The sequence below is a fragment of the Tamandua tetradactyla genome, chromosome 4, assembly GCF_023851605.1.
Source record: "Tamandua tetradactyla isolate mTamTet1 chromosome 4, mTamTet1.pri, whole genome shotgun sequence".
NCBI classification, from domain to species: domain Eukaryota; kingdom Metazoa; phylum Chordata; class Mammalia; order Pilosa; family Myrmecophagidae; genus Tamandua; species Tamandua tetradactyla.
Window position 1 is genome coordinate 161,857,022 of NC_135330.1, and position 19,391 is coordinate 161,876,412.

The 19,391-nt window shown below is 38.7% G+C and overlaps 1 protein-coding gene across 2 annotated transcripts in view; it reads left to right on the forward strand.

Moving 5' to 3' along the window:
- The first annotated feature begins 8,002 nt into the window (after positions 1 to 8,002).
- Positions 8,003 to 19,391, forward strand: part of GPC6 (glypican 6) — a 1,138,931-nt gene continuing 1,127,542 nt past the window's right edge. For both annotated transcript variants that reach the window (XR_013174668.1, XM_077158532.1), the window contains exon 1: positions 8,003 to 8,471. Coding sequence is in view for 1 of the 2 variants with exons in the window: in XM_077158532.1 (XP_077014647.1) it covers positions 8,312 to 8,471 (160 nt within the window). In the remaining variant the exon portion in view is untranslated. The remainder of the gene's footprint in view (positions 8,472 to 19,391) is intronic.

Consider the following 19,391-nt stretch of genomic DNA (forward strand, 5'->3'; position numbering starts at 1 on the left):
ATTACTTAGTAATATCCTCAGCATTGATTGACTATGATTGCAAATGAACATCAGGAGAGTACTGAAGGCACGTTGCTGCCTGTTCTCTTTGCTTGAACATCTACTTATAAACCCAGACTTTTTTATTCCTTTCCAAATAACATTAAAAAAATACACTAGGTTTAATCTATCACAAATATTTAATTATTTCCTCCTGAAATGTAATCAAATATATGAGGTTAATACAGAGGCAAATGTTAGAAATGATTGCTTGGAAGTGAGTTCAGATTATGAGGACAAATAAAACCATATTATTCAAGTAAAGCCTGATGATGTTTTATGTGAAGTTTAAAATATTCTACCTTTTTGTGGCTGATAAAGAATGGAATGAGGGTCATAAATGTTTTATATAAATTCAAGGAATTAAGTTTGTTTAGATTTTGCTTGCCAGTAAATAACATAGATCAAGATCATTGCTGTTTTCTTAACCATAGATCTAAAAATTACTAATAGTTTGATTTGTTACATAGGCCATAAACCTAATGATTTATTATTCCTTTCCTCAGCCTTTGTGATCTTTGATAATGTGACACAACTAGGCATAGAATAACCATAGATGGGGAGTTAACTTTACTCGATGTGGGATAGGGTAGTACATACATGAACATTTTAAAAGATCTCAACTTAAAACAAAACAAAACAAAACAAAACACTCATACATAAAACTCCTAATTAAAAATCTTGGCACCAAGGGAGAATAAATTGTAGTATTTATCTGAGCACATTGAGAAGTTGTTTTCCTGAGTCTTAGGTAGTACATTTCACTGCTTAATTCTTGTACTTATTATTCCTTGCAATGACTAAATTGAAGAAACAAATTGTCTTTGTACATTCACTGCAAACATGAAAGTGATTGAGCCAAGATTGAAAGACTTCATAAATAAGAATTATTATTTAAAACATTTATAATTGTGTTTTAGTTTGTAAGCTGCCAGAATGCACTATACCAGAAATGGAATAGCTTTTAAAAAGGGAGTTTATTAAGTTGCAATTGTATGCTCCTAAGGCCATGAAAATATCCAAATTAAGGCATCCAGAGAAACATACCTTTACTCTAAAGGGCAGATGAAGTTTTGGAGGGCACATGGTGATATCTACTAGTTTTCTCTCCTCATTTCGTAAGGCTTTCCCAGGGGTGTTTTCTTTCTTCATCTCCAAAGGTCTCTGGCTGCATGGGCTCTGTAGCTTTTTCCAAAATGGTTTTCTCTTAAAGGGCTCCAGTAAGCAGTCCCACCTTGAATGGATGGAGATAGATCTCCATGGAAACCACCTAATCAAAAGTTACCACCTACAATTGGGTGGGTCACATCTCCATGGAAACAATCAGAAAGATCCCACTCAGCAATATTGAATGAAAATTAAGGAGCATGGTTTTGCTGGACTACCTGATAGTTTCAAACCGGCACAAATTGTAACTCAACTAAGAGATAATAGAATCAGTTATTATTTTTTTTTTTAGGGATTAGATTGGCCTCTTCAAATGAAATCACTAAATAGCACAATCATAATCCCTGTCAAAGGAAAAAGTAAAATTTATCACTGAAGTTTTTGCTACCTTAATAATTGACACTAGTGACCTGGTTTCATTTGGACCTAGGATCTGAGTTTCTCTTTATAGAGTAATATTTTAGTATCACCTTCTCTTTTTTATGAATCACAATATAATTTTTGTGGCCTCTAGATAGGATGTGTGTGATAGCAGCCACTAAATAGACAAAAGCTAATGGGTCTGCTCACCCTCAAAGAACATTGCCTCTCATCAGCTTTCCACAGGAAAACAAAAAATAAAAAACTTCTCTAATATGTAATGCTCAAGCAAAGTGGTTTTACTTACCAGTAGATGAAACAGAATCCATTTTAAAATTTCACTTTTTGTTTCTTTCTAATATCTAAGCTACTTTATGTAAATGAATTTAATCATCTTATTTTGAAGTTATTAGAAAAGTCTACAAATTCAGAAGCTTTAAATATATTGGTTATTAAATTTTAGTTTTTCAGATGGCCTCCCATTATTAAATGTAACTTCATGTCAAAATATGACCATAGATAGCAAGATTTAATCACATTAGTATCTTTTAAAATTTCTCATGATTTTATAAGCTAAAGTAACTTCTTCTGTGTTCATCTTCCTCTTTATGGAGACTTTAGATTTTTTTAAAGCTCAATAAGAAAATTATCTTATTGTTCCTGTAGAAAAGGTCTTCTGAATTGAAATTTCATGGACACAGTGAAAAGAACAGAGGCCTCTATGTAGTAAAATAATGAAAAATTGCAATATATTATGGGTCCATCATCAGTTATTCCTCAAAACTAACTCTTTCGTACTGCTTATTTAAATTTGAAATAATTAATGATGGTTAATTAACTTAGAGTTCTTAAATTCTGAGGAATCATTTTTAATAAAGAGAGTAGCAGCATTCTAGTCATAAAACTAAGCAACACATGAAGAACCATTCCCTGCCCAGTGTGTGTTGTCTTCAACTTGCTTTAAGGAATGTCATTGTTTATAGTGCCAGATAATCTGAAAACTACACAAAACTCCATTCGACTTTCACAAAAGCAAAAGAACTGGAGTAATGACTGCCAAGACGTGTGGTTCTAATAATCTACGTATTTCAAACTTACTGCTTACTGCAGAATTACCATTCATAATATTAATACCCGAATTTATAACAAGTAAGACAAGGTTAAATGCTTTTCTTTTATGAACTATCAAAACTGCAAGTTTATTAACATGCAATAAAATTTTCATTTGTGTCTCTCTGCTACATTTACATATCTGATTTGGTAACACTTCAAAAACACGTGAGCTTCAAATAATGACACTGTTGAAGGCAACGATTAATAATATGAGCCATAAAGTTGAAATGAAACTCTCTTCTTGATATACAATAAGCTTTACTAATGATGATATAAAATGATGTTGCTAGCATTACATTCCCTGAGACTGTTCCAAGGCAGGGTTAGCCTTAACACCAATTTTTGAAGATAAATGTTTTGTTACTTAATATTTTAATTTAGTTAATAATCCAAGATGCATTTCTAGGCAAGAAACTCACTTAGAATCAATGGAGAGTAAACTTCTGGACCATTAATACATATGAGAAATTGAAAATAAGATTTTAAATCACTGTAATGATTTAAAATATTTGCTCTTTATACCTCTTGATGACTGATAGTAATATTTCAAGTAAATATGAGCACGTACTTAAGAGTATATGAAATACTTTAGCTGTCTCAGCATCTGGCATATATGAAAACGAAACATAATTCAATAACGAGGCTCTTTCAATTCTCTCAGCTAAACCACAACATAACAGTTAGGCAAAAACTTAATTAAATAGATCACATGTATCACTTCTGTAAGTCAAAGAGCTCTGGCTTCAGAGTTTTAGAATATTGCAAGACAAGAAGAATCCACTGATCCTTGGAGTTTGGTTTTCTTTAAGAGTTCATTAGCAACCCAGCTGGTTCTCAGATGCCCTAAAGATAAAAATTTAAATTGGTTTATATTGGTGCTAAGTATACTCTAAAGGTTCAATAAATGGTAAATGAACTATTAGGATTTGGTTGCGTTTTAGGATTAGGTTTTTTTAATAACAAAAAAATTCTTAGTTCAAGTTGTTATTTTATTTAGATAAGTATCAACAGCAGTTTATTTTACATAAGTAAGATAATGGTAAGACCCCTTAATTTCAATAAACATGACACAAATCTTATTATTTGTATTTAGGTAAAGAATGTGATTTATTGCAATTTAAATTGATGTTTTTCTCATTATTAAAAGAACTCATATTTAATGTAGAAAACTTAGAACATGCAGATAAGAGAAGAAAAAAATAATATCAACTTACCAAGAAAGAGGCTATTGTATTTTAAATCAGTATTTATTCCTAGAAATCCATTCTTGCCTGCAGTCATGGAAACTTTGTCTAGGAAACACTCCACCTTCCTCCATATATAAGGCTGTTATCACACTGTAATGGATTATACTTGATATTTCCATAATGTCTCTATCCACTTCATATAGAATTCTGTGTGGTCTGGCATCCATTCTAATACTTTGCAAAAACGTTTCTCCCAAAATTTCTAGAAAGCCTCCTTATTATCATCCAAGTACCATTTCTCCATCTTCCCTATCCTTGATGTCCACTGCAATTTGGTTCATGTTTAAAAATCTACTCCCAACTTGAATTCCATAACACTACCTGATGCTTGTTCTTTTCTTCCAACTGAACAAATTTTTGTCTCCTGCCTTCAATTTCTTTTCTTCTTCCTTTAGTTTGCTGTGTTAATCGATGTTGCTTTCCTTTGTAAATAATAGAAAAACCAATTGACAGTGGTTTAAACTTCAAGGATATTTATTGATTATTTAACTAAGAGTCCAGAGGTTGGCAGTCCCAGAGCTGGCTGGGGTCCTAAGGTTGTAGGCTCTTCGCATCTTTCTGCTCTGTCATTCTGTCCACTAGCAACACCCCGTCTCCTAATTACAGGCATAGAGCCATAAGAAGGAAGGATGTTGAGGCGAAAAACAATACTTCTTCTCCTATAAGTCTTCCCTCTTGTAAGAGGAAAAAAAATGATTCTTAGAAGCCTTCTCCTTTACATCTCATTGGTCGGAGATGGCTACCTTGTCCACCCTTACACCATTTAATAGAAAAGAAATAAGGGTCAGCAGGACTGGCTTAGCACAATTGTGGCTCATCTCGTGCTGTCGGGCACATTGCCCAAAAAATCCAATCCGGCTTAAGGTAGCAAGAAAGAAGGGATGGTTACATGTGGGTAACTTAACAGCAATTGTTCTACCAGCCCATCAACTGTGGCTGCTCCTCAAGACTAAGAGTTTCTCTCTCTCTGACATTCAATTTCTTTTATGCCCCAAAGAGAAAGCTCTGAAAACCAGCTGGGTTATGAAAGTGCTGTATAAACTGTGGTCTTATTTCTGTATTTTTTATAATATACTGAATTTTCCCAATGAGATTCACAAACTTAAATGTTTAGTAATTCTTCTTGCATCTAGAATTAGGCACCAAATCATGTTAATTATTTTTTTTTTTCAAATTGTATCTTCCTCTTCTTTCCATTTACTACTCTCTTATGCTAGGTTTTAATTACCTCAAGCTGTTATCATTGTGGCAGAGTCCTAGGTATTTCTCCTACTTGCCTTTCACTTCTAGTTCTTTGCTTCCTCTTGTATAATGTTCTTCAAATTCTATACCTCTTTTACTACTACATACAATATAATAACTATAATTGTCATTCAAGCCCTTTCACCAACTTTTCTATCTAAACCACCTACTTCTCCTCCTTAGCGTGAGCTTTTGTCTTTCTAGTCAACTTCTTCTGTGAAACACCAAAACATCTATGCTCATTCCCTTACCTCGCCTGGGCTCTTGCTGTTCCCTTTAGTTGGAATGTCTGACACTACTTCAAACAGTGCTGCCTTACCAAAGACCAAGCAGGGATTGAGAACACCTGGAACACATATTACCTAATTTTTTGGTATGACCTAGAGTTCACAATCCTACCCTAAATTGTTTCACACACCCTCCCCCCACCATAGGATTAAATTGATCTATTTATACATAATTAAGTTAGTAATTCTTTATACTAGCCTCGTTACAAAATCCCAAGGTCATTTTATAAGGGTAGGGACTATGTACAATAGCATAGTGTTGTATAGTTGCATTGAAAGCTCATTAAATACTGAATGATTGATTTTCAAATAATTTAAAATCACATATACTGTTGTTTGCTCATTCCTTCTCCACTTCAAAGTTCCTTTTTATTGTGCTGTCTGTTACATACTGCTAAGTTCAGGGCAAATTACTGCTAAATTCAGGGCTGAGTCTGAGATGATAGGTTAGGGTGTATATGTGTTTCTCCCCTTCCCCTGGACTGCACAATGTCTGTCACCTGGCTATGACAGAAAGAAGTCTGAGAGAGATCAAGTTGTCAAATATCACAGAACTAATGACTTAGTTACAGCGATTCCTGATCCTACCAACCCCATCCTCTGGCCCCATAGATACTACAGCATGTTTTGTTCTCATCTTGATTTCATATTGTGGAAATTAAGTTCAGTGACTTAAGGTTTGCCAGCTATAACAATATCATGATGGCAAAAATCCTGCTGATAATTCAAGAGAATAAATATATCATATGTTTTTTTTTTTTTTTTTTTTTGCATGGGCAGGAACTGGGAATCGAACCCGGGTCTCTGGCATGGCAGGTGAGAATTCTGCCACTGAGCCACTGTCGCACCACCCTGTGTGTTGTTTTTTGATACAGAAATTCAACTATTGAGTTTGGAAGAAGAAAAAGCCACCCTGTAAGTAAGACAATCTCATTTTAAAAGGATCTTCATAACTTAAATGAGGTTGGATCATAAACTTGAGCATCTTCTTGGTGGATTAAGAGAGGAAGGGTTTATTAAAGAGAGGAAGATTTACCTGGTGTGTTTTGATTATGATGATGATTATAACTGTGATGGTGATGACAAATAGGATGGCCTAAATTTCATGAGCCATTCTGGTCATTAACAGCATCATCAGAGAAACATCTTCATGTGTAGTTTTATAGATGAGCTCCACAGAACTGCACATCATCCACTGGTAATTTCTGAATATGTGCTGACGTAATACATATGGGCACCCAAGTGACTGAACATAATCTATTATTGTTATTACTATTATCTGCTTGAGTTTAATTTAATTACCTGTTTCTATGTCCTCATATTGAAATGTGTTATTTGGATTTCAAGACTTCTTGGGCCTAGCAGAGTTCACTGTGTCTATTAAAATCAAACAGTTGATGAAAATGGGCCAAACTGAATTTTCACTCTTACTCCATTTCAACGCATTTCGGTGTGAAAAGGAAGACAAGAAGAAAAAAGTGAATTCACTTTCCACTTGAGAATTCTGTTAACTTGGAAGAAAATGAAATCTAGTATGTGCACGCATTTGGGGAGAGGGAAGGGAGACCACCCATTCCACTGACCTTTGCTCTCTCCTTTTCTCATTGTTTTAGTTCTCTGTAGGTTCCATCCACACTGCTCCCTCCCATACACATACTGCTCCCAGCACATACTGGGAACCTATGTACAATGATTACTGATCCGAGATTATGGAATTTTTAAAATTAAAATGGGTGAGATTTCTGAATCCAGAAAGAAAAATTAAAACAAGAAAGAAAGAAAGAACTTGTGATATAATGTGTATACAGACAACTTGTCTTTAGAAAATAAAATAAAACCAAACAGAAATCAGACAATTAGAGCTGTGAAGGTGCTCTGCTAACCCGGGGTTGCCCCTGTAAGTTTATTCTACCCTGGGTTTGTGTTTCAGCAGGTCATGAACATATTAAGAACCATAACTGGAATTGCATTGTTCTTTACATGCACAAAGCAGAGTTTGATAGCGTATAAGTTAATGACTTAAACATACCCTTTATGTGTCTGGATTGCCATTAAAGGCTGCGGTTCAGACGAGCCTGAAGAATATGAGAACAGGAACATTTCCGCCCCGCCACCACCACCAATCAGCGAGAGATCCAGTCCAGGTTTTGCCTTCGACTCTGCCTCTGAATTTCGGCTGTGCAATGTGTAGCACGTTTCTCTCTCCCCTCCTTTCTCCTTCCCTCTTGCCTCCAAGTGTCGGTCTCCAGGATTTCTCTGTTCCTATTTCAGGAGGACTCTCACAGGCTCCCTCAGGTTTTCCTTGGATCCCGTATCTCCCCAGCACATACCTCCACGCACACAACTCCCCGAGAACGCCGCGCTCACACCGACACTCACGCGCACACACTCGCGCTTGTCTGTCCATCTCCCTCCCGGGAGAGCCGGCGCGCGTTCCTACCTTGGCTGCACACTCAGGCGAGCCGAGCTCGCAGCGCTTCGGGACTGCGCGGCTCAACACTCGGATAGCAGCCCTGTACCCGCATGGTGTTTGGTGTTTTTTTTTTTTTTTTGAAACATTGCTTTTCCTTCTTCTCTCGTTTTTATTGCACCGTTTTCGATCTGGGGGGCTAGAAGAGCAAGGCGGCTGCTTTCCCGGCCAGCCCTGGTTGGCTTGCCATCCTCCATCTGGCTTATAAAAGTTTGCTGAGCGCAGTCCAGAGGGCTGCGCTGCTCGTCCCCTCGGCCGGCGGAAGGGGGTGACGCTGGGCAGCTGCGAGGAGCGCGCCGGTGGCTCTGGCGGGCTTTCGGCTTGAGGGGCAAGGTGAAGAGCGCACGGGCCCTGGGGTTTGCCGAGCTGGATTTGCATGTTGCACCATGGTTTCTTGGATCTGGGCTGTGATTTTTCCCCTCTCGGGGTTGCTGCTGTCCCTCCCTGCCAGGGCGGATGTGAAAGCTCGGAGCTGCGGCGAGGTCCGTCAGGCGTACGGCGCCAAGGGATTCAGCCTGGCGGACATCCCTTACCAGGAGATCGCAGGTAAGCGCGGGAGCGCGACCCGGGCAGGCTGCAGACCGCCGCGGCTGCACGTTCCCCTCGCCGCCCGGGGCCCTCCTTCTTCCCCCTGTTGCTAAGTTGTTGGGGTTCACTTTCTGCCGAGGCTCCCCGGGACGCCGCGTCTCCGCGGCGGGCGATGGATGCTCCTGCGGCTTCTCCCGCGGGGGAAGGTGTGCGTCTCAGCCGCCTCATTGTGTGCGCACGCGGGCGCTCCCTCCTTCCCTCCCTTTCCTCTCGCGCCTTTGCTGCCCTTTGGTTTTCGGTTTGGGTCGGGCCGGCCGGGGAGGATGGGACCCTCGGGGGTGACCGTGGAGCTAGGCGCCCAGCCCGCGCCTCTTGCCCGGGCAAACTTGGGAGAACTGCGGCCGCAGTTTGCCCAGCGCCACAGTCTGAGTGGCGCCTTCTTCCCTCCCGCCCGCGCGCCGGCGGGGGCTGTGGAGAGACTCAAGGGCTCCTCCAGCTCCTCCACCTCCTTCCTCTTCGCGAAGGCGAAGAGCACGGCGTCCCGGCGGGGGGTAGGCGAGGCTGGTGGAGGGGCTCGCCCGTCGGGGCCCGGCCTCCGGACGGCTGCACTTTAGGGCTGCTTTGAGTAGTTCATGGACTGCCTGTTTCGGATTTGGGACGGGCTTTCCCGTAATGGTCCCTCAGTGCTCCCTTCACTTGCGGTTGATCACTTGTGGTTCGGGGGACACTCTGACCACCGGGCTCTGCTCCCGGTCCTGAGCGCGGCCTCGGCCGCCTGCCTTTACTTGGCAGCCGAGCCAGTTTAAGTGGGTGCTTCAGTTCCCCAACTGAATTCGGCTCGAGGTCGGCGGAACCCGTGTTCTCCCGGGTGCCCGGACACTAACAGACACTGCCTTTCTTCTCCCGGGAGCCTCAGAACCCCCACCCCCTTTCCCGGCGCGGCTGTGGGTAGCACTTGGTCTCCAAAAACTTGCGGAGCAGCCTGAGTGCGTGTTTTCCGGCTCTTAGCTCCAACCGAATCTGTGCCGCTCTGGGGCTCTGTGAATGAAACGTGTCGGGGAGAGATAATCCTCTGGCTGGTTGCGAGCAGAACTGAGGGAGGCAGAGAGAGACCAGGGGATGCTGCGAGGGCGCGGGCTGCTCAAATCTGGAAGCTGAAATCCTTAACGACCTCAGGCCATCAAGAAAAACGCTGGATTTCCATCACCGTCTCTGTGTTTTGCCAGCGAACCTGGTCGATGAATGAAAAGCATTTTGCAGATATCTTAAAACAACACAGCTTCGAGACGGAGTGGAGTGTTACTTTATTATGGTTGTTCTCCAAACTCTAGAAACGGGAGAGTATTACTTACGCCGAAATTGATACATTTATATAAATTTAGGCATTGACGGAAAAATGAAAAAGCCCATCCATCAGGCTAACAGTGCGGTGCATTATATAGAGGGAGCCTTTTTCAATTCAGAGCCAGCCCAAGCCTCTGGTGAGTCAAAGGCGGAACCTGTAGTGAATCAGAAGGCTGCTTGTCCCCCCTCCCCCTTTCCTAGAACGCCTTAATTTGTTAATCGATGAATGGAGAGCAACTGCTCCCACTTCTCCTTAAGTTTTTTTTTTTTTTTTTTTAACTCTCTTTCCCCTTTGTCTGGTGTTATTTCATTCTTTTTAATTAATTGATAAGGATCACTTCGTTTTTTTTCTCCCCAAACCTCTGGAAATTCTCCTTTAAAGCTTATACTATGGATCACTTCTAGGAATGTTTCCCCCTCTAATCGGTGCTTTTTCTAATTTTATCTTTAAACTCGTATTTCTCAACATGACTTCAGATAAGATATCGCAAAGAATGGTTAAATATTTTTAAATTGCTTCAGTGTTCTTTAATGGATAATGGGACAGGCAGGGGACAATAGTTCATTCTCCTCAAAATGCAAATCTCAACCCTGAAGTGAAGATTTTCAGTGTAAATAATTTCTGTAGTCACCATACTTTGCTGAGGAACATTCTGAGTGTTTAACACAAGTCCATCAATAGATTTTTAAAAAAAGTCCTTTATTCCCCACCCCCTTCCGATTACAGTGCTTGATAATTATCTGTGAATTTCTGAAATAAATGCATTTTTGTTAAACTCACTTTCTAGGACCAAATACCCTGTTGATTTTGGCTTCAACCTGGTGTCCTTTGATTTTGGTGGACATAATCATGATACAGGTCACTGTGGGGTCAGAGGCACATTTGATAGGAAAATAAATGAATTGAAAGATAACTGTATTTTTAAGGATATACATTTTTTCCAAGTAAACTTTACTCAGTGTTACCTACTGCTGTTGGAATAATCACTTGGGAGATAAGTGCTGTTATTAAATAAACCATCCCTCCCCCTTCTCTTCCTAGTTCCTGATATTACACACCCTTACTTAGTTAGTAGAGTTAAGAATTAGTCTGTGGTGATTCTCTTTTCTTTAAACTCTGTTTTATCCTTTTCCTTATTTGGAATTTTAATGGTTTGCTTGAGAAACAGCGCATGCCATTAGTCTGCCAGGGAACAAGGATTCAAAAGAACTGCTAAGGTTTCAGATTCATGAGACCTGCTCCTAATTGAAAGGTATTTGCAGGTAGCTTGTTCGGTAAAATAACTGAAGAGTAATAAAGTTTCATCAAGACATTATTAAACTTTTACTCAGAACTCACATATGTAAAATAGTGTTGCCCTTTTCTATTCTGAGAGAATTCTTCAAATCCAATGGATGAGGGACCTGGATGGGTAATATATAGTTATACTTTCTGAGAGTGCTGGATAGAGGAGGCCTTGAAGCAGCAGTTTGTGCCATTAATCTTCACTCAGCACTGATTTTACCCCATCCCAGGTAGATCAGATAGACTCTCTCTATCCTTATTTGAAGGCCCTCCAAAGGAATAGACTCCTAAGCCCTTCTTAGCAATCCTTTCTAATGCTTTGCAATTCTTGAGATACATAAATGTTTCTATATTTCTACTTTGAAGCCTGCACAGTGTGCTTGCTTAATTTCTCTTGTTTCATTTACTGGGAAGATATCAAGCATTGGGTAATCAGTTTCTTTGTTAGGACAGTTATTGTGATCAAAGGAAATATTTCGCCTTTCCTTGAGGATCAGTCATATTACTTCCTTTTCCAACCCCATTCATTTTGGTGGCTCTAATCTTTCTATAGGAATGCCATAGCCTCAAATAGCACCTGCTTAAAAGCCTAGGCAATTCAGAAAATGTTTTAGGGCTTATTGTGCCACAGTTTTATGTTTTGAGCCTTGTTTGAATATACTTATAATACTTCGTAGCAGACTGGTCATTTACTGGCCTACATGTTCACTTTTTTCATTACTCATGGAATGCAATTTTATTTAGCAATCTGGCATATAGAAATTGCTCTGTTCTGAGCACCTATCTATTCTAAACTCCTGTAACAACATTACCATATTGAATCCTCCTAGTAATGTATTAGGTCCTATCTTATCCCCATTTTATAGATGAGAAAACTGAGTCTCAGAGAGACTAAAATAATTAACTTCCCAAGGATCATTCAGCCACTAAGTGATATGAAGCTGGAATTCAATTTAAACCCAGGGACTCTGGCTCCAGAATCCATAAACCCAACCCCATCCACTCCTTTATGGTATCAAGCCTTCAGCTTTTGTGGAATGAATGCATGCAAAATAAATTCCTTTCTACATTCGAGGTTACCCACAGGTGGGTATGCAGGGAGGGGAGAGGAGGAATGGTAAGTTTTTGCCTCATGGGTAAAGAGTTTCTGTCTGTGTGATGAAAAAGTCTAACCATGAAAGTTGGTGATGGTAGCACAGCACTGTAAAAATAAATAATGCTACTGAACTGTATACTTAAAGATGGTTAAAATGGTAAGTTTTATGTTCTTTTTCCATCAAATATGTATATAGCCTGTTATTCTTAATGCCCACATGTACGGCCTTGCATTTATTCATCTGAATTTCATTCTGTTTTCTTCTAACACCTACTAGTGGTCAAAATCACTTTGAATTTGGATTTTGTGTTCAGGAATTGGCCACACTCTTTCTACCAATGTTCATGTTTGTATGTACTTCCTGGTGATTTTATTGTATGGATGGAGTTATGGAAACAATAGAATCTAAAATACACGTGTTTGCTTCTTTCCATATACTATGTCTACTGGAATTTTGGGTTTGTTCAATACAACTTATTATAAGAAGTTGTTCATGGGGGTAGAAGGATGAAGGAAATTTACTTCCACAGATTGGGAAAAAAAAATAATTGACTCTGTTCTCAATATTTCCTTTGTCTTTGTTTTTCTGTCTCAGGCATTTTGGGAGTTGAACATTAATAAAGCATTAAACTCTGTCCCCTTTCTTTGGTATCAATTGATCAGATTTTTTTTCTTAAACTCTAAAAAAAGTAGAAATTAAAAAATTCATTTATAGTATACTTATCAATTAAACAATTCTTTTGGTCTTTTTTCATTGGTTTCAAGTTTTAAAATATGTAATGCTTCAGGGTACCTGACCTTTTTCCAACAGGAGTTCCTTTTTGTGGTTATCCTTCCCAGATAACTTGTCTTCCAGTTGCAATCTATCCCCCCACCTGCCCTCCTCTAGCCCCCCCTTCAATACTCCCTGCACCACCACTAGCAAACCATCTTATTTAATACATTTGTCCTTAACACAGATCTTTTTTCTGTTACGTGTAGATACCAAAATTAACATAAATTGAAAAACAGTGTTTGGTAACTCTTATTCTTTTACAGCCATATTAAATATCTTAGTTCTGGATAAATTTTAAATTTCCACTCGTCTGCCTCTTTCAAAGATTTCTGATTCCTTTGGTCTCTGTTTAGTTAGCTGATGTCTTAAAAGTCTTTTGAAAGAATAGTGAGGTAAAAATGAGTTAGTTGAACTTCATATGTTTTATGATTTGGCAAGTCACTAGATTTCTGAAAGAATTGCATTAGTTCCAGGTATCAAAGCCATCTAAAATCTGGGCTATTAGGCTTGCCACTCATTAAACTCTTGATCTGGGAATTAATTATAGAGTGATCCTTGCAAACAGAGTTATCTCAGCTGATTTAATTAGAGGATAATATGTCATAATCGGGAACAAGAGTTCATTTGAGTTGAATGATAACACATTTTACGTAAAACTTACATCTTTGCAATTGCACTATTTTTAATAGCTTGCAAGTAAAAATGTAGGCCAGTATTAAAAGTGATTTAAAATTTATAACATTGGGGGTACAAAGGTAGTTCAGTGGTAAAATTCTCACCTGCTACGTGGGAGACTTGGGCTCGGTTCCTGGCCCATGAACCTCCCAAAAAACAAACAATTGAAAAACCAACCAAACAAAACTTCAACAATTAGTGCTGCAATAAGGGGATAGTCACATGGAAAAAGAATGAAATGTAAACCCCACTATACAGCATACCAAAATAAAAATGTATTGCATTATGTTCTTTAAAATGTTATCATATAAACATTGCTCCATAATTTATTCCAGAGGGTGAGTTGATTTCTTTTAAGATTATGGATGAGTGTCATGAATACTTATAAAATATAAAATTAAGTCATTTTGAACCAAACTGATCCACCATTCAGTCACTCAATTTGTATAGAAATATAAGTTTACTTATTTTACAATTGTTATTTGTAAATAACAATTTAGTAAATAAATTGTGGATAAAAGAATTTTAACAGCTTAATTTTAATTTATATTACATTCAAGCATGCAAAAGTAACATGGTAAGACTCTATTTTTCCTTGATTCACATCTTCTCTCAAAAGACTTCTAGCAAGGGCAGTAAGATGATTTAGTAAAATTATTATTTTCATAACTATTCTTCCTTTTTAATGAATTTTGAAAATTCATCTAATAGGCATTTATTGTGCACCTACTATGTGTAAATCACTGTGTCAGGTACTAGATATAGGGTCTCATGGGATTGAATCCCAGCAGTGAAGCAGAAATTAAGTGAAACATTCACAGTTAGTTATGTCTGAGATGAGTCAGTAGAACTAGGGATCACTGATTCTATGAGAGCTCTGAATGGGAGGACTTGAAATAATCAGAGGGCTTTGGAAATGCTTCCTTGAAGAACAGCAATCTGAGGCATGAATGCAAAGCAGGTAAAGGAAGGGGAGAATGGAGGGTGCACACATTACCTGGATTGTGAAAAGGTTCTGGTAGCACAAGAAGAGTTCAAGAAAGAAAGGGAAATGGCCCTGGAGGGGGAATAGAAGTGTGATGGAGATTAGAGAAGAATTGTGGGCCAAGGTAAAGACTTTGACCTTTAGCCTTAGGCATTGAACAAAGTTGATGAAGTGTTTGTTCTTTGGGCATGGTTTTGTATTGTCACTTTGGTTGCTCTGAAGGAAAGGAATTGGAGGAGAGCCAAGGCATACACAGTAAGACAAGAAGATGGGAGCTCTTAACTTGAGTGGTGACAGGAAATAGAAAGAAGTAGAAGGATTCAAAAGTATCTAGGTGGTAAAATCAACATTATCGGAAGATCACTAGTCAATAAAAAATTATTTATTGAGCATCACTATGGGATTAAAAATAGATAGGGACTGGAGTGTATATGTGTATGTGTGAAGTGAGGGAGAGATGGAGAGAAATACTGGAGGTGGGGGGGTGGTTAGAAGAGAGAAGCAAACGTCTCAGAAATGTAAATTCAATTACCAAGGTCATATAAATATTTTGACATAGTTTATGTGTGCTTTTCAGTGGAGACAAAACTCAACATCATAAAACCAGTTGAGAACTGTTAAGAATGTAAAAACAGTGTGGCTGAGCCAAAGGGATTTCACAAATAGGGTAGGATAAATGAACTTCAAGGAAGTGTAGAATTATCAAAATATGTGTAATTGGCTATGTCTTCAGTTGAATTTATACCACAGTTGTTGCTGATGTTGTTGTTATGCTGTAGTGGAGTAAAAAAAAGTCTCAAGATTTCAACAAGATGAAGAATTAATTACATTATACCTTCATGTGACCAAGCAATCTTGCCTACCAGTGATTTAAACAATGCTATGTCTATAGCTTATGTATCCAATACCACTTCTGAATGATAAGAATCAGAGAATAAAGAGACTTCTTTGACCTTGCTGAAAGGAGGTGAAATATAATTGGGCCCTTGAAGGATGGGTAGTGTTTGACAAAGGGCTGTGAAGGAAGAAAGCATTCAGGTTGCACTTACAAGCGAGAACAAATAGTGTTATGTGGAAAGGGGCCTATTTTCAACTTGTGAGAAATAATGTAGAACAGATAGGGTGGGGTTAGACTTTTGCAGAGCCTTGGAAATCCTAGATTTTGTGTGGCAGGAAGTAGGGTCATCATTCTAGGTTATTGGCAGTGAAAAGACATGATGAAAGTATTGTTTGAGATAGGCCAAGCACTACCAGCAGGATGGATCGGAGAAGAGATCATTAAAAGCTACTAGGGAGAGAGTGGAGGGCAGACAGTAGGTCCTGTTTTAATTATTAAGAGATGAGAGGATGAGGTCCCAGAGGATATGAGAGGAGAAAAGGATTGAATTTGAAGTAGTATCTATAGAGGAAATTATAAGGTCACCAGAGAAGGAAGAGGCAAAGTTAAAAAAAAAACAAAAAAAACTTAATTTGACTTTAAATAGTTAAATTGAATAAACTTTAAAATTTAATAAACTTTACTCCAATATTTAGAAGTGTCAATAAAAGAATTTAAAGAAGAAAAGTTGTTGGAACGCTTTTCTGAAATAATCTGAGTCAGGCGAGATAGTTTTGGCAGCAGGTCACAGATAATCCTGACTAAATTGGCTTATACAATATGGAAAAGCCATGATTTCACATAACAAGAAGTCCTAATATAAGGCGGTTCTAGGAACAAGAAATCAGTAAGTTAGCAGTATCATCAAAGCCGTAGATTTCCTCTGTCTTTCTATTCTTCCATCCTCCGTCTCCCAGATCAGGTTCATTATGGATGCAAGATAGCTCCTAAACCACCATGCATCTGACAATGCCCAGAGGCACAGAAAGGAACTATTTCTTCCCAGGTGTATCATTTCATTGACTGTCCTCAGATGACACCCAGCAAATTTCCCCACCCATCTCCCATCAGAATTGCTTCATGTGTCCATACCCGGCACCAGAAAAGGAAAAGGGACACCAGAGTCATTGGCCGAAAGCAGTTATGGTTATCTCCTCAGAGAGGGTCTACAGTTCACCTTCCCTTCCTTAGGCTGCGGAGTTGCTCAGCTTAATCTTTTACAATCTAAATATTAATCCGTAGGAATTGATGGGTAAGGTAAGATTTCAGGGGAGTGATCCAGACGGTCTAAATTAATTAGATGTTTGCCATACTTGCTCTAGTCCAGTAGTTTCCAGCACTGGCCAGTGGTATACTGATAAATCTTTGACTGTTGGTTCAGTGGTGGTGGAGGGCAGGAGGTGGGGAGCCCTGATTTATAGCATTTGCCAAGTTCTGTGGTGCAGATATTTCCACCACGGCCAATTTCAAGCTGCCAAAATTTTAACAACCAGTTTGCAAAATTCCTGAAATTTTGACAGTCGGATCATGTGAGTTGGAAAGAGTCAGACCTGTTCTGAGTGGTATAGTTAAAAAAAAATACTTCTACTTGCGCTCCAGAGATTCTAATTTAATTGGTCTGGGAAGAGCCACTGCTGTTTTTTTTTTTTTTTTTCCTTTTAATTTCCTGAAATAATTCTGTTATGCAGCCAGAATTGAGAACCAGGAATCTAGAATCATATCGTGGGTCTGAATCACAGGAGGGCTTGAAGACAGATTCACCGGGTCAACCCCGGCCTCCCCCAGAGTTTCTGATTCACTAGACCAGATGTGGGCCTGAGAATTTGCATCTCTAACAAGTTCTCCGGTGATGCTGGCCCTGCTGGTGATGCTGGCCCAGGAAACATACTTCGAAAACCATTGATTTTAGAACGCACATTTTGAGGATTCCACAGTGACCTCTGATTATTTTCCTCTCACTGTCCGTCAAGTATGGTTTGAAATGTGGATTTCTGTCAGGGCAGATGATCATATCTTGGGCAATGGTTCTTGTGTTTTTCACTTTGATCTTAGGTAAGAATTTCCACTCAGCGTGTGTTTTATTGCTCCAAATCTCAGCCTTGACTTCCCCAGCCACCTTTTGAATGTTTACATTGGACATAGGGGGAACAAATGAAGGAGAGTGATTGCTTAGGGCAGTCCATAACTGCTTGTGCTTGGGCTGAACCCACCTGCCAATGGTACATCTTCAGGTGTAAGAGAGAACCTTAACATAGTTTTAAAGGGGAAACTGGAAAAGGCATCTTAGATTTCTTTCACTGTAGGATCCTGGTGGTTCTTTGCTAATATAGCATGCTTCTGTGGGTGCATGTAACTCTTTGTTTATATGCACATAACTCTTTATTTATGTCTTTCTTAGGAGATTTCTAGTCAAGAGTAATTTCACTACTACCCTCCTTTTAAGCCAATTTTTTCCTCATACCAATCTTCCAGGTGCAGATTTAGCTAGGAGACCGTCTTTAGAGGTGGTCACCCTTCATTTTATGCACATATAATTAAAGCTATACTGTAGTACATTGTGGGCATGGCACTCCTGTGTTCTACAGGCATTATCAGCTACTGAGTCTGCTCCTTATTATCGTTCTTAGGTTTCTTCAGAAATTGGCTTCCTCTGTTTGTGTATCCAGGACTGTGGAGATTACCAGCAGCCAGTGTTCCTCAGCTGAATTTCAGGGAGCCCGAGAGAGGTATTACCTCTGAAGGTTGTAATGAAGTTGAGGCAATAACTTTCTTTGTAAAGAAAGCACTTTGAAATCTTATTTTTAAAAGATGAATAACTCAGTTATTATTTTTAATGGGTCAGAATAGCTCAAAGTCAATAGCTCTTGTGAAATGAACTTGCAAATAAGCCACCATTTATATAGTATATACATTTTTCAATGATACAAATTAATTTTTTCTTGAAAAATAAAAAAAGTGTTGTCTTACAGTTGTTTTCTTATCCTGACTTTTTTTTTTTTTTAACTAAATCCCAATGCCTGGGAGATTTTTTTATAAAGCAAATGACCACCCCCACCTGTTTTTTTACAGGAAAGTTACAAACATAACACAAAAATAATGTACAGAAATCCAACCCCTACCCAGATTCCCAGATTTACCAACTTTTAACATTTTTCCATATTGACTGGGAGGCTCTTTGGGGTGCATGGTCTGGGAATCGAACCCAGGTCTCCCTCATGGAAGGCGAGCATTCTACCACTGAACCACCCATGACTGGGAGTTTTTAAAACTAAAAAAAGCTGTAAAATTTCAGATCACTATTTTTTCTTTTTCTACAGCAAAGGGCTTAACAAATGTAATGAAAGAGTTAAATTGATCTTTGATATTTGGAAAATAGGAGTTTGTAGTTCTAAAGTATTAATACTCTGGAAATGCATGGTCCTGGGGCACTCCTTGAGTGATCTATGACAGCTTCTCCTGCAGGTACATCTTTGCAGTGAACTTGGGAAACATAGTTTGAATTACTTCTACATATCAAGTGCTAATATGTGAAAGTCTTTTATTGTGCTTTTACTACTCATTTGATTGTGTGGTATCTTATTCAATACTCTTTCACAGACTTGGGGATATTCAGATACCAGGAGGTCAAGTGCTATGTTAAAAGCTTAGACCATTCTCTTTATATGAATGCAATAAAGAATACATTCATTTCATTTATATTACCACATGGCTCTCATAAAAGGTCAGTTTCAGTTGAATATAAAATAGCTTGCAAATGGCAAATATGATGTCATCAACAACAAAATTATTATGGATAGTATCTTTTCAATTACCACCTTCCACTCTCTAAAAATTATGTCTTGGAGATCTCTTAAGAATCACTGGGAGAGCTTCATGATTTATTTTGTGCAGTAGACAAATA